This window comes from Sinocyclocheilus anshuiensis, unplaced genomic scaffold (genome assembly GCF_001515605.1).
Source record: "Sinocyclocheilus anshuiensis isolate Anshui unplaced genomic scaffold, SAMN03320099.WGS_v1.1 scaffold130, whole genome shotgun sequence".
Classification (NCBI taxonomy): Eukaryota; Metazoa; Chordata; class Actinopteri; order Cypriniformes; family Cyprinidae; genus Sinocyclocheilus; species Sinocyclocheilus anshuiensis.
Window position 1 is genome coordinate 873554 of NW_015544207.1, and position 13683 is coordinate 887236.

Below are 13683 nucleotides of genomic sequence, written 5' to 3' on the forward strand. Positions count from 1 at the left end.
AGTGTTGGGGTGCCTCCAGGACCAGGGTTGGGAACCACTGGTGTAAGCGTACCTTAAATGCCTTGCATGCAAAATTCTGTGAAACAGTGCAAACGGTGCATCTCTATCTCTTTTTTTTTTTTCTGCAGCCAGAGTTTAAAATGTTAATGAGCTGTCATTATTTGCAGCAAGACTTGTTTTGCAGCTATACCAGGATCTGATCTGATGATTTAGTTTCCATGGCACTTATTGCTATGGCAATTGGTTTTGGTGCATTTGGGAATATGTGAAATTAAAACTAGCACTAGACAGAACCTTTCTGAAACCTTTCTGAAATTTCTGAAGCTGCTTCCGTTGGCGTCTGTATTACTGCATCAATGAGCCCATGGCATCATGACATCTCCACTAACATCTGTTATGTGTTAGTACAGTTTGAGCTTTCAAAACATCTTCTCCAGTCTGTTCTCTTTGTCAGGCATCTGTGCGTCAGCAAGGGAGTGACAGTTAGACCTGTTCGTCACAGGAAACTACAAGTATCTAGTAAATAAAGCTGCCTGCCTCAGTGCAATGCTAAAACACTGACACGACCACAGCAGCATCCCGCAGTGACACATCACCTGAAACTGAGCTCAACTTCTCAGCTCCTCAAGAAAACAAGCCTCTGATCTTTACAGAAATCACTCCAAATAGTTTTCTAACTTGGCTATCTGAGTTTTCAGGCTGTTGCACGTTCATAAGCAGATGTGCAGTTAAGGATTGTGCTCACGAATAAGGATTGTCATCATTGCTAGCCTGAGGACCATGAGGTGAGTAAGAGACTTTGTCCAAATTTCTCTCTTTAAGGTCTTTTTGCAGAGTGCTGTGAGCTTTTATACATTTCGGGGGGTTATCGAAAGCACCTTGCACAATATTATAATACAAACCAATGTTTAATGTTCACATGTGAATATAGATTTATAGTAATTAAAATATCATTTTTGGTTGGGATAAAGACTGGCAACAATTTTAACATTTTTTTAAGGAAAATATTTTAAAATACTGTGTGTTATGTGACTGGTCTAAAAGTATATATGTGTGTAATGTTGAAACAAGGAGCTCTGAACTTCAAAGTCGTAATCTTGAATCTTGAATCAAAGTCAGAATCAGCTTGAAAAGTGTGCGCTTGCATAGGCGCCTTGCTTCAAAGGCATTTCAAAGACATTTTTGTTGTGAAATGTGTTTTTTATGATTATTAAAATGTTTGGTATGAAACTTTTGAACAACCTTTCTAGCAACAAGTTTATAATTCAGACTTGAGAACTCTTAAAGACGTATTAAATAGCTTAAGCATTGAGGAAAAAGACATTCAACGCTCTAGTCGCAACAGGAAGTTAGTAACCTTGCTCTAATCTTTGTCCAAATGTGCCTTATCTCCATACACTGAGAAAAAAATGTTGGTGGTGAAACCATTTTGACTCTTAATTTTTTCTTTGAAAATAATTTCAAAGAAACAGCAAGTAACACTGAATTAAAATTTTGAAGTAGAAGGACTGATATCCTGTAAAATGTACTCCAATAATCTACAACAATCTCTAATAATATACAAGTTATTTATTTTTTTAAATAAAAGTGCACCCATGAAATATAATGTTAAACATTATTCAGAAATGTCGAATATGTCTTTAAATAGCTGACGTTTAGCTGTCGGTTTGTTAGTTTGCGTGTAATCGTGCCTGTATGATGTACTCCAGTATAGCCGTGTCATATGTGACCCTGGAGCACAAAACCAGTCTTAAGTCGCTGGGGGATATTTGTAGCAATAGCCAAAAATACATTGTATGGGTCATAATTATAGATTTTTGTTTTATGCCAAAAATCATTAGGATATTAAGTAAAGATCATGTTCCATGAAGATATTTTGTAAATTTCCTACCGTAAATATATCAAAACTTAATTTTTGATTAGTAATATGCATTGCTAAGAACTTAATTTGGACAACTTTAAAGATTTTCTCAATATTTAGATTTTTTTGCACCCTCAGATTCCAGATTTTCAAATAGTTGTATCTCGGCCAAATATTGTCCTATCCTAACAAACCATACATCAATGAAAAGCTTATTTATTCAGCTATATGTATAAATCTCAATTTCATAAAATTTACCCTTATGACTGGTTTTGTGGTCCAGGGTCACATATGTAGCACATGTAATCAGTTACGCATGAGTTATTTTGGTGCCTGGGGTATGAGGTCTGTAATTTGGACCTGGAGACCCTGATAACCTAGTGAGACCCATCTGTGTTACCAGGTGACCATCTGCTCCATAATGTCATATAGCTGTGGGAACAGTGCCACTGCATTACAATATGATATGGAAAAATGCCCCTCGCTAATGACTATCACTAATGAATGCTAATAGAACATTAGGCTTACGACAGTGTTGAAATCATAGCGCTGGTGACATCATGTGTGTTTACTGAACTTATTAATAGCAGCAATTAAATTACAGGGTTATTACAATGTAATAAATGGTTATTACAATGTAATAACATGCAATAAGATTATAGATGTAGAAATACTAAAAAAGATAGATATATGTCTTGATGGTATTTTAGCACATGAAAAAACCAATACGCATAAATGTTCTTGGAAAATATGTAGTTTGTTTTGATCAGACTATCAAGTTTATCAAACCAGCTGATTTCCTTTAAATTATTTACAGTGATCATTTTTCATATCGACCCTGTGGGAAGGCAACGGAAGATTGCTGAACCTCAGCACTTTACAGTCGCTTCATCAGTCATATGAGAATATGAGTCACATTATATAATGGTTTCACCTAAGCTAGTAATATTTGACCTGTTATTTGCATACTGAATCATTTTAATCTATTGATTTTGCTGTATATGTTTATTATTCAGGCGCACGTGTATTGCTTAAATAACTGCGGCTTGTACTGTTGTGATGTAACTGAGCATGATAGAAAATAGTAGAATGTTCTCAGTGTTTTACCAGATCTATTTTTAGAATGGCCACTCCTTTTTTAACCAAGGTAAATAAGTGCGTGATACTGAAAGTGCGGATGGAAAGTTTTCATCTAAGTACACAAGTGGTTTGTCAGCATCCTTCCTCCTTGCGTTCAAAGTGTGACAAAAGAAAGCCATGGCATGATCAAACTGTACATCAGATTTGATTGTTTTGTTTTTTTTACTTTAAAGAAGAACAGAATCAATACTAAAAAATTCTCACTCTTCTGTTTTTAGATTGTGGTTCCTATCAGCACTGTGTGCCTGAAAACTCCAGAGCAGTCGGCCATGGGCAGTCGGCCCAGTAAAGACCGGCGTGGATCCAGCGCACATGCTGTTCTCTTGGACACGGAGGAAAGCACCATGGGTGAGTTCAGCAATTTACTTACAAGGTGATTTTAGAAATGCAGCACTAAATGTAAATAAGTCTAATAGTGAAGCTCATTCAGATGTGCGTATGGATTCACTAGCAATGTTTTATTGACTGTTGCAACTGTAGCATTTATTGGTGCTTTACTAGCACTCATACTTAAGGGTAAGAATTTAATCTGAATGATAAACTGTAAAAAACAGACTGTAAAAAAATTTCTTGTTAAAAAAATTACAGCTGAGTTTGCCAGAATTTCACTGTAAAAAATATGACTTGGGTATTATTATTAGTTCTTAGGTATTACAGAATGGCAGCTGTATATTTTATGAACTGATAAAATATTAATACATTAATTAAATCACTTGAACTACTAAAATCTGATTTGTACATTACTGATAACCACCATAATAATACTCGTACAGTATATAGACGTGCACAGGGTCATACACATAAAAGATCAAATGTAGGAACCAGTGTTATATCAATAAAATATCTGATTTATAACAAAAATATAACAGTGTTGTGAACTGAAATCATAAAAAAATCCATTACTTGGAAAGAAATACACATTTTCATTTGGTTTATGTGCTAAAATATCTAAAACTACATAATAAAACTTAATAAAAACTATATAGACATTTTAAAAAGACACTAATAAAGAATGACAAAAGCACAAACAAAATTACTTTTAACTCAAATTAAAATGCAAAAATTAAATCTAATTCAGACTTTTGGAAAAGCCATTTAATTGTTTTCCACCATCAATTGTAAGGTGGCTCATATTTTAACTTACAAAAAACTTATTTTATAATATACTGTTAAATTATGTGCATTAAAGCTAAATTAAATGGTAAATCATACTTTTTTACATTTTAAAATTGCACAACCATACGTTTTAAAATTGCGCACATAATTTGCACTATAAATGTTAAGACAACTTTTTTTTATTACATTTTTAATCATGTGGCTTGTTGGGGAGCTCTCTTTATATATTATACTGTGCTAAAGCAGCTGGACTAAAGGTGTTGTTTTGATCTGTGTGCAGACAGCGGTAGATTCGTGGTGGTGTCCCTGTACGACTATCCATCCAGAGGTCCAGGTGACTGCACAATCAGAGTGGGAGAGAGGCTCAACATTTTGTCAGAGTAAGTGTACTACTGTTGCACAGTGACCCCTCATCATAGCCTGATCGGGCTGATTACCTGATGATATAATGTGTTACAGTGAGGGAGAGTGGTGGAAAGTCAGTTCATCAGCCACAGGAAATGAGAGCTACATCCCCAGCAATTACACCGCCAAAGTGTACAACAGGTGAGCTGAACTCACACACTTTGAAAATCGCCTTTCTATTGGTTTAGAGTGTGCGTGCAGGACATCATGACATCACACCCACGGTCAGGTGGTCTGGTGGAGTGTGTTCCATAAGTGACATCATCGTTGTTCCCCCAGAGGCGGTGGTGATGTCAGTTTTAGTTTCTGTAGTGGGCTCAGCTGGGTACAGTATGATCTGATTATCAGTTTGGGGACGTACTGTACCCACATTGACCTTGCTGATCACTCACTCATCACATGATGCTCTGACTCTACCTACTACTTTTCCCTCAGCTCTGTCACTCATCTGTGTGTGTGTGTTCGTGCAGGTGGCAGTTTGTGGGTCTCAGCAAACAGAAAGCAGAGGAACTGCTGATGCTCCCCCATAATCACGCTGGATCCTTCCTTATAAGAGAGAGCGAGACCTACCCAGGTACCTGTGTGCTAATGCTAGTTACATTACAAGCATTATTGTTTTTCTATGATTTGCTAAGCCACTTGCCACTATCACAGCTATCTGCTACAAACGATTATTATGATAACTGATTAATCTAATGATCATTAGAACTATTAATCGACTAATCGTTGATTTTGGTAACACTTTTAAGTATAGGGAACAATTCTCAATGTTAAAGGGTTAGTTCACCCAAAAATGAAAATTAGCCCATAAATTACTCACCCTCAAGTCATCCTAGGTGTATATGACTTTCTTCTTTCAGACGAATCCAGTCGGAGTTATATAAAAAATTGTCTTTGATCTTTCAAGCTGTTTAATGCCACTCAGCGGGTGTTGCATGATTCAGTCCAAAAGAAGCTAAATAAAAAGTGTCCATAAAAAAGTGTCTCGCACAGCTCCGGGGGGTACAAACTGCACAGCAATGTTCTAGCAATCACATAGCAGCATTTCAGAAACCTAAATAACTGCATGGCAACACCCAGGAAACTACCCAGAACTACAGAAGATGTCAAATCCAGTTTGTATTAATGTATATGCGTTTTTTTTTACTCAGGTAGCCACACTCTGTCAGTGCGTAGGAGCAGCGCGCATGAACGCGCTTCTGTCAAACACTACCGTATCAGCTGCATCGAGAACGGCTGGGTCTACATCTCTCCTGGACTCACCTTCAGGACCCTCTCAGACCTGGTTGCACACTATTCAGGTACACACACACACACACACTCACAGATACACCCAGTAACTCATTACTGGCACCCAGTGATTGTATGTGATGTTGCTGGGTTTGTGCTTGATACTAATGACATACATGATACTAATAGTTTTGAGGAAATGTTTAAATCATGTACTCACACGAGAGGTGGACTCCAGTCATCCCAGTGCCTATAAAAAACTTTTATTCTAGATAATTTTCAGTGGTGGAATAAATTGTGGGGAACAAAAAAAAAATTGCTGTGAATAGGGTAATTCTACAGCTAACAAACATTATGCTCTATCCAGTGTCAGCAGTCAAAGACCACTGGTGTATCATCAGAAACCAAACAAAAAAAGTTGATTATGTAGTGTGCTGTTACGTAAATAGTACTGGCAACCACCCAAAACTCATTAGCTACCACACAGCAACATGCTAAAATAAACATATTTTGGCTGAACGTGCAGAAATGAGTGCAAGTGTTGTGGGCGGAGTTTAAATGTGAACTGTCCCTCAGAAGTATCGGACGGGCTGTGCTGTACTCTGGGGGAGCCATGCTACATCATTGGATCCAACAACGTTCCTGTGGTAACCGGCCCGCCTCCGGTTGCCGTGAAGAGGCCTACTATAAACTGGAAAGATGTGGACAGGTGCGTCAAATGCATCCAGTCACAAAATGAAGTGACTGTCAACAGATCACCCAAAATGAAAATTCGCTCATCATGTTCCAAACCTGTCCAAGTTTTTTCCCATCTGTTTAACACAAAGATACTTTGAAGAATGTTGGTAACCAAACAGTTGCTGGTAGCCATTGAACTCCGTTATATTTTGTTCCATACTATGGAAGTCAATGGCTACCATCAAATGTTTAGTTACATTCTTCAAAATATCTTTTGTGTTCGACAGAAGAAAGAAATTCATACAGGTTTGGAACAACTTGAGGGTGAGGAAATAATGACAGATTTTAAATTTTTGGTGAACTCTCTCTTTAATGACACACTAGTAATATCGTCTTTTCAAAAACTAGTAGAGCAGTTTCTAAACGAGTTTTCTTCGCAGCTCCATGATCTTCGGGCAGAGAAAAGACGGTGCAGAGGACTCCATAGTGAGCGAAGGCCTGAAGGAGGCCATTAACTCGTACCTCTACATGACGGAGGAATGTGAGGACTGCTCTCAGCTCTGGGACACATGATTGGAAGACTTGACGTGAAACTTGAATGACTTTGGACTCTTGATGCCGTGATATGGGATAAAACACTTTACAGAAACTCATTTTTCGTGACCCAGACGCGGGAAATTAACCAAAAACGCATCTAAGCGTCTTTTTTAATTCGTGAATTTCTTCGTAAAAACTGTTCAAGAGCGAATGCGGCATCAGCTGAAGTTAGCGGACGCGCACTGACTCATTGCTGTTCTTCCAGAGTGGGTGCTGGAGACAAAGATGTCAGCTTCCTGTGTGGACGCGCTCCTGGTGGACATGAAAGAGAAAACGACTGAAGGAAAGAATGACGGAGGGGTGTGTGAGTGGGAGGGGGAACACAGCTGGGCGGCATACGCATCCATTTCCACTCCACTCACACTTTCTGGAACTTTATCAGTATCGTGCTTATTACAAATGTGATCACAATCAGAGAATGAAAGAAGAAGCTTTATTAATGGTACCAGAGTTTGATGTCATTTTTTGTTGAAAATGCCCAACAAAATACATATTTATGACTTAGAACATAAATGTTGTGTAACTTTGTAAATATATACGGTTGCTTAAAGAGATAATAAAGACCCGAAATGAAAACTGTCATTCCAAACCTGTTCCAGTTTCTTCTGTGGAACACAAAAGAAGATCTTGTGAAGAAAGTTGATTACCAAACAGTTTCAGTTCCCATTGACTTTAATTGTATGGTTAAAAAATATAATGGAAGTCAATGGGAATCGCAATAGTTTGGTTATCAACATTCTTTAAAAGCTCTTCTTTTGTGTTCAAAGTCATACAGGTATGGAGCAACATTAAGGTGAGAAAAATCACAATTATTATTTTTGGGTTAACTGTCCCTTGTGATTTATGGACATCAGTTATGTTCTTTTAAATAAACTCAAGAGCAAAAAACAAGGTCATCTTTGTATTTGTAGACGCTGACAAAAGCATCTTGATTGAGGCGTTTCCTGTCTTTGCACCTATTGTTTAGAAAAGAACCGCAGTCTTCAGCAGCAGGAAGCGAAGGGTTGCATGTGGTCTGCTCTCAGTGTGCAGACGGAATAGTTATACCTGTTATGTTCTTAAGCAACCTTAGTGTAGTACTACTGAGTCTTGAAAATAAATGACTTTAGATATTACAAACGAGAATTGATTTGAGAAGTTCAAGGATTTCTATCCGTTACATCAAACCACAGCTTCTCCTCCACGCAACTTTGAACTAAAGATTTCCATTTTATATAATCTTGCCAGGCTGCATGTTTCTCTACACATGGTGAAGTGAATGACTGGGAGAGAAATTTGTTTGATGATAAAAGGTAGAGCTGTTACTTTGCAGTGCCATCCAGAGGCTGTGGTATATACTGCAGGAAAAAAAATACTATACAGTGGCAATTAAAGTGTATAAACACGCATGTCATTAAGATAAATTATTAAACCAAGAAATGTTTCAAAGAAAGTTGGCACAAGCACACTTTAAAGTCTCAAAAAGTGTTTTAGGTTTCTGTTATAAAAACTTTGTTCAATGAAAGCATGAAATCAACAGATCCAACACTTTCGCGCGTCATGACTCAAATATCACAAATACAGCTCTTATGGGTCTATAAAAGAAGGCATGCCTCAACAGGAAAACATAGGCTACTGTCAGTAAAAGGGCCAACATATTAAAAATACTTTTAATTTTAAGTTTAGCTTACCTGTCGAGAAGAAACGCCACAAGTTCATCGCATCAATTGAAACAAAAACATTTTCGAATTCCACCATTTTGCAAAAACACTGCCAATGTTTAACCTTGTTTTACCCCGACGTCAGTCTATTTTGTCAAGTCTTTGCATTTTGGCTTTAGCTTCTGTAACAAAATCGTTTTCTTTTTCCACACCGGCTAAACGCAATCTGGCTTAGCTAGCTATATTAGCCACACCCCAGATGCTCGCGATTGGCTGCGCCGAGGTCGAACCCTGCCACAGATCACTTCAATTATTGATCGCTATCAAGATGTGAAGAGAATTTCTACCAGTATAACAAAAAAATATTTCTGGAAGCAAAATGCCTTCCCTACCTTTAATTTCGCAGAGAGAAAAAAAACCTAAACATCTAAGCTTCAAGTAAAAAAGTAAAGCTTTAATGAAAGACGAGAGAAAAATGTTTTTAAAATCTCATTTTAACGACGGATCAAACACCACAAATTAATGTGTACAAGCACAATTCTGTACTGAGACAGTCATGACAAATAATTCAGTCTGCAAAAAATATCAATGTTACTGAGAACGCTTGTGAAGAGAATTTCTACCAGTATAACAAAAAAATATTTCTGGAAACACAATGCCTTCCCTACCTTTAATTTCGCAGAGAGAAAAAAAACCTAAACATCTAAGCTTCAAGTAAAAACGTAAAGCTTTAATGAAAGACGAGAGAAAAATGTTTTTAAAATCTCATTTTAACGACGGCTCAAACACCACAAATTAATGTGTACAAGCACAATTCTGTACTGAGACAGTCATGACAAATAATTCAGTCTGCAAAAAATATCAATGTTACTGAGAACGCTTTTAAAAAGGAAAACACAAATAGGCGAAGGTCAGTCATCAGTTGAAGACTTCTATCTCTTGGGCCAGTTGTGACGAAACCCTCTGCAAACAGAAGTAAACCCATCATACAAATTGTTTTGTTTTTTTTAATCCAACAATGATTCATTTCTTGAGTCTAGCTGTGTGTGTGTGTGTGTTTTACCGGTCAGATTTGGCAGGGACATAAGACATGCTCCTGCCTCCCACAGCGTTTTTCTTCTGTCCTTTTTTCTGAGAATCAAAGTCGACAAAAAAATCAGAGATCTTGCACAGCTAAATCAATCCAAGCTGAGATTTGTGTGACAGTGAACGCTTGTAGACTGAAAACAGGTTAATACCTTCTGCTTGGGTCCATGTGCTTGTCTGTTTGGATCAAACTGTGAACTCTCTTTTGATTTGCCTGTGTGGATAAAATACAAGCAATGAAGACAATGCACTGAACCAATAGGAAAAATACATATGAAAAATGAAGGCAGATGTCTTACCATCAAATATTTTCAAATTTGACTGGCTGTAGTCAAAAGGTTTAAAGTCTTGTTCGGGAACTTCAGGCTCTTGAACTTTTTTCTGTTTCTTTTTTTTCTGAGCAGGTTTTGTCGACTGATCAGCCTCACTTTCAGTCTTTGAGACTTTCATTTTTGGTTTAAGACTCTCTTCACCAGCATCACTGGCGGCTCTCTCTCTTTTCTGTCCAGCCTGCTTTGCTTCCTAAGAACACAAGATCAACAAATCCTGTTAGTGTAAAACGAAGAAAAGCAAATACAGCTTGTAAAGTTGGTGAGCTGAAGCTTCCTCACCGCTACTTGCTGCCGGACAGTGTGAATGTTTTGCAGCGACTCCTGGTAGCTCAGTTTGGCTTTCTTTCGCTCCTCTGAAAGACAAACACAGACATTTATGCACAAATAAATCATCTCAAAATTAGTCTATTAAAACATCGGACTACGCAGGGTTTCTATAAAGCTGCGGTGTTGATTGTACCTTGAGCTTTCTTGGCCTGTTCTTTAGCTTGCCGTTTCTCCTGCGCCTCCTTCTGCTGCTGCTCAACACTCTGTAATTTCCACCGGTTATGAATCTGTTTTAAACAGAACAAAATTTGTCAATATAAGCCAGTAGTCAATACAACCTGAACCCCCTCACTGCATCGAGAATGATTCTGGAGTATTTGCGACTCCCTGAATCAAAACTGAAATCAATTGATAGGTGCCTTCATATTTCCACCCTTAACACCCCATATTTATATGATTTTCTGCACATTTGTCTACACCTGTTGTCAGTTGTATTGTCCATTGCAACATCTATCTGTCCGTCAAGATTAAACATGAAGAAAGTATGTCATAAAGGAGTAAGTGTTTAAAACCATTAAAACAGGAGACATTGTTTTGCTATAAAAAGCAAAAAAGCAACAACAAAAAACCCTGTATACATAAACGCATACTAAAATTGCACAATAAAAAAATATATAATGTGCTTATTTTATGCAATATTTATTTACTTAAACTGTAAAGAAAACAGTAAATAAACTGTAAAAAACAGTAAATAAAAATTGTAAATACATATATATATATAAAATTATTTGTAAGTATAAATTATTATTATTATATAGGGACCTAAACATATTATATATAAATTAGATTTATTACAGTTTAATATAATAATTATTTAGCATAATTTATATACATAACGGGACATAAATATATATATATATAAATTATTATAATTTTAGCAAATGGCTGCAATATAACAAAGAGTGAAAAATTGAAGGGGGTCTGAATACTTTCCGTACCCACTGTATATATAAAGAGGAAAAAATAAACTATACCTCATAAATCTTTGAAGAGGGGTCATACTTGGCATTCTTGGAAATGTGAATATCCTTTGATGGTAAATACTGAAAACGAGTTTTGAAATGTCAGTGAACAAGTACACAATACAACTTGACAAAAGGCATGAACTAAACTGAAGTACTGTACCATTCTGAAGGGGTTCTCAAAGGACTCCATGATGCTGTGAGCTTTTTGTTGTGCCACAGTCAGATGAGCGGGAGCTGCTGCTGCCTCCTCCTCAAATACAAATGACAAAAAAAACATCCTCAACTCACAAAACAAACTGATGAGTAAGACCATTAACAATTACAAACGTTTAAACATTTTACAAATGACTTTACAATACATGCGGACCCTCCTGAACATGCTGAATGAGAGACACATAGACAGGTTTCTCTGAATTTCTTTTAAAATGTCCTACCGCAAAGAGGCAGATTTTTGCTGAAGCTATCACGCCGTGCAAGGATTTTTCCTCTTGGTTCACACTTTCATCCTCCTCCTCTGAAAACAAAACTCCCGGTTTGGTTGGAGTTTCTAAACATATATGTGGAGAAAATGTCAATTGGTGGTTTTAAAATAACACAAAGGCAAATCATGAGGTCTTCATAATATCTAGACCTACCAAAAGAGGAGAGGTCCAGGAAATCACTTTCAGACGAGCGGGAGGTATCGTGCGGTCCGAATAAAGTCGTCTGTGGCTAGAAGACAACAGCAAGAGGGGCAATTAGAAATAAACACAATAATACAGCTTCTTCTACCAGTTTGGATCCATCGAAAACATCCGTCAACACACCTTTCTTTTAGGGGTCATAGATTTCCTCTTTTCAGCAAGTACCTCTGCCTAAAAAGAGAGAACATTCAAATTCATAGACTAGAATTTCATATTCATATTACAAATTAAGGTGAAACAAGAAGAGTCTATGAGCTAAATAGTGTTTGTCTGAGCACACACCTTGAGTAAAGGGGTCTCTCGAGCCTGTTTGATAAGCTGATGAAGCTCATTGATCTGCTGGCGCACTAGTGGTGGAGTGGGGTTACAGCACGCGATGATGCCCTGAGGCTCCCTAGAGAGAACAACACGTACGTTTATACAGCCTTCAAAAGAATAAAACATTTAAATAACAGAAAAAAAGGATTTCAAATGCACTAGTCCACTCAAACTAAGCTGAAGTTTGAAATGGCTTGTTTAGAAATCACCAAGGTTATGATGCGAGACACCACACGTCTACATTTCAACATCTTTTCAGTAATTTGGCCCATTCTAATAAATGACTATTGTGGAGGTTAGCCAGTCATAACACAGGTCATTCACACACACACACACACACACACACACACACACACACACTCTATTGTTAAAAATTTGGGGTTGGTAAGATTTTCTGAAAGATGTCTCACACCAAGGAAAAGTTAAGAAAGTTGAAAATGCTCACAAAAACCAAAATTGCAAAGTTGCGAAAAAAGAAAAAACCCACAACCTCACAAGTGGGCAACTTTAAATGAAAATGTATAGATTAAATTTAGGATCCCCCCCTTAAACTTACTTTGGAAGCTCCTCAGCGATCTTCATCATCATGTGGTTTGGTAAGATATATCTGTGGAGAAACAACACATTCATGAATCACAACAACTACACAGGAACTAGTAATCTGTCCACAGACACATGCACAGAGTCGGTTTGGAGCATTACCCAGTGCTCTCATCTCCCTCTCGAGCCAGTTTATCTCTCCAGGCGTACAGCAGTCTGAAGGCCGCCAGCTGCTGTGTGTTGAAGCTCTTCTTCTGCTTGCGGTACAGCTCCATGTACGAGTCCTCCGTAAAAATAGGCTTCACATATTTCTAAAGAGAAAGACGAGACGGATGTCAAAATATTCAGAACTTCATTTGAAACATTGAATCACTATATTGAGCTGGTTCCTTTAATTGATTCAGTTGAACTGATTCAAAGTCATAACCACAACAAAATAAACGCATCGTTTTATATTTTCTGTGCATTTGGGGTGTTTAATTAATTTAATTAATTAATTAATTAATTAATGTCATCTTTTGACGTAACCTACGCTCACTGTCACCTCCCGGCTATCTGCTATGGTTTCATCTTCGCTTCCTCCCCCTAAACAGTTATCATCTCTTGATGCTAACAGTGCTACTGATAATGTCATCTTTTGACGTAACCTACGCTCACTCTCACCTCCCGGCTATCTGCTATGGTTTCATCTTCGCTTCCTCCCCCTAAACTGTTGAGAAGGGTCTGGGCTAACAGTGCTACTGATACTTTCTGCTCCACTCTTAC

The 13683-nt window shown here is 37.4% G+C and overlaps 2 protein-coding genes across 3 annotated transcripts in view; one reads left to right on the forward strand and one right to left on the reverse strand.

The window, feature by feature from the left end:
- Positions 1-19: 19 nt before the first annotated feature.
- On the forward strand, positions 20-7637 carry LOC107696991 (src-like-adapter 2). 2 transcript variants are annotated; one of them, XM_016497586.1, is made up of 8 exons: positions 20-785; positions 3220-3349; positions 4398-4497; positions 4577-4663; positions 4993-5096; positions 5674-5823; positions 6329-6461; positions 6871-7637. In XM_016497586.1, the coding sequence occupies exons 2-8, from the start codon at positions 3271-3273 to the stop codon at positions 7001-7003; spliced, it is 786 nt and encodes a 261-aa protein (XP_016353072.1). In that variant the 5' UTR covers positions 20-785; positions 3220-3270; the 3' UTR covers positions 7004-7637. The 2 variants fall into 2 exon arrangements, with proteins under 2 accessions (XP_016353072.1, XP_016353073.1); XM_016497587.1 differs by having other exon boundaries at positions 6332-6461.
- A 1782-nt stretch (positions 7638-9419) lies between these two features.
- Positions 9420-13683, reverse strand: part of LOC107696929 (exosome component 10-like) — a 10929-nt gene continuing 6665 nt past the window's right edge. Inside the window, exons 6-19 of the mRNA XM_016497502.1 lie at positions 13081-13229; positions 12935-12985; positions 12343-12454; positions 12184-12231; positions 12013-12088; positions 11812-11924; positions 11538-11627; positions 11387-11455; positions 10546-10639; positions 10365-10438; positions 10053-10275; positions 9906-9967; positions 9731-9798; positions 9420-9630 (exon numbers count right to left, since the gene is read on the reverse strand). Of these exons, the coding sequence (XP_016352988.1) occupies positions 9600-9630; positions 9731-9798; positions 9906-9967; positions 10053-10275; positions 10365-10438; positions 10546-10639; positions 11387-11455; positions 11538-11627; positions 11812-11924; positions 12013-12088; positions 12184-12231; positions 12343-12454; positions 12935-12985; positions 13081-13229 (1260 nt within the window). The 3' untranslated portion in view covers positions 9420-9599. The remainder of the gene's footprint in view (positions 9631-9730; positions 9799-9905; positions 9968-10052; positions 10276-10364; positions 10439-10545; positions 10640-11386; positions 11456-11537; positions 11628-11811; positions 11925-12012; positions 12089-12183; positions 12232-12342; positions 12455-12934; positions 12986-13080; positions 13230-13683) is intronic.

Bases quoted from the DNA above. Each gene is read 5' to 3' on its own strand.
- LOC107696991 (XM_016497586.1), top strand. From the start codon at position 3,271: ATGGGCAGTCGGCCCAGTAAAGACCGGCGTGGATCCAGCGCACATGCT. The intron at 3,350-4,397 runs GTGAGTTCAGCA...ATCTGTGTGCAG, and splicing joins CACGGAGGAAAGCACCATGG to ACAGCGGTAGATTCGTGGTG. The intron at 5,824-6,328 runs GTACACACACAC...ACTGTCCCTCAG, and splicing joins CCTGGTTGCACACTATTCAG to AAGTATCGGACGGGCTGTGC.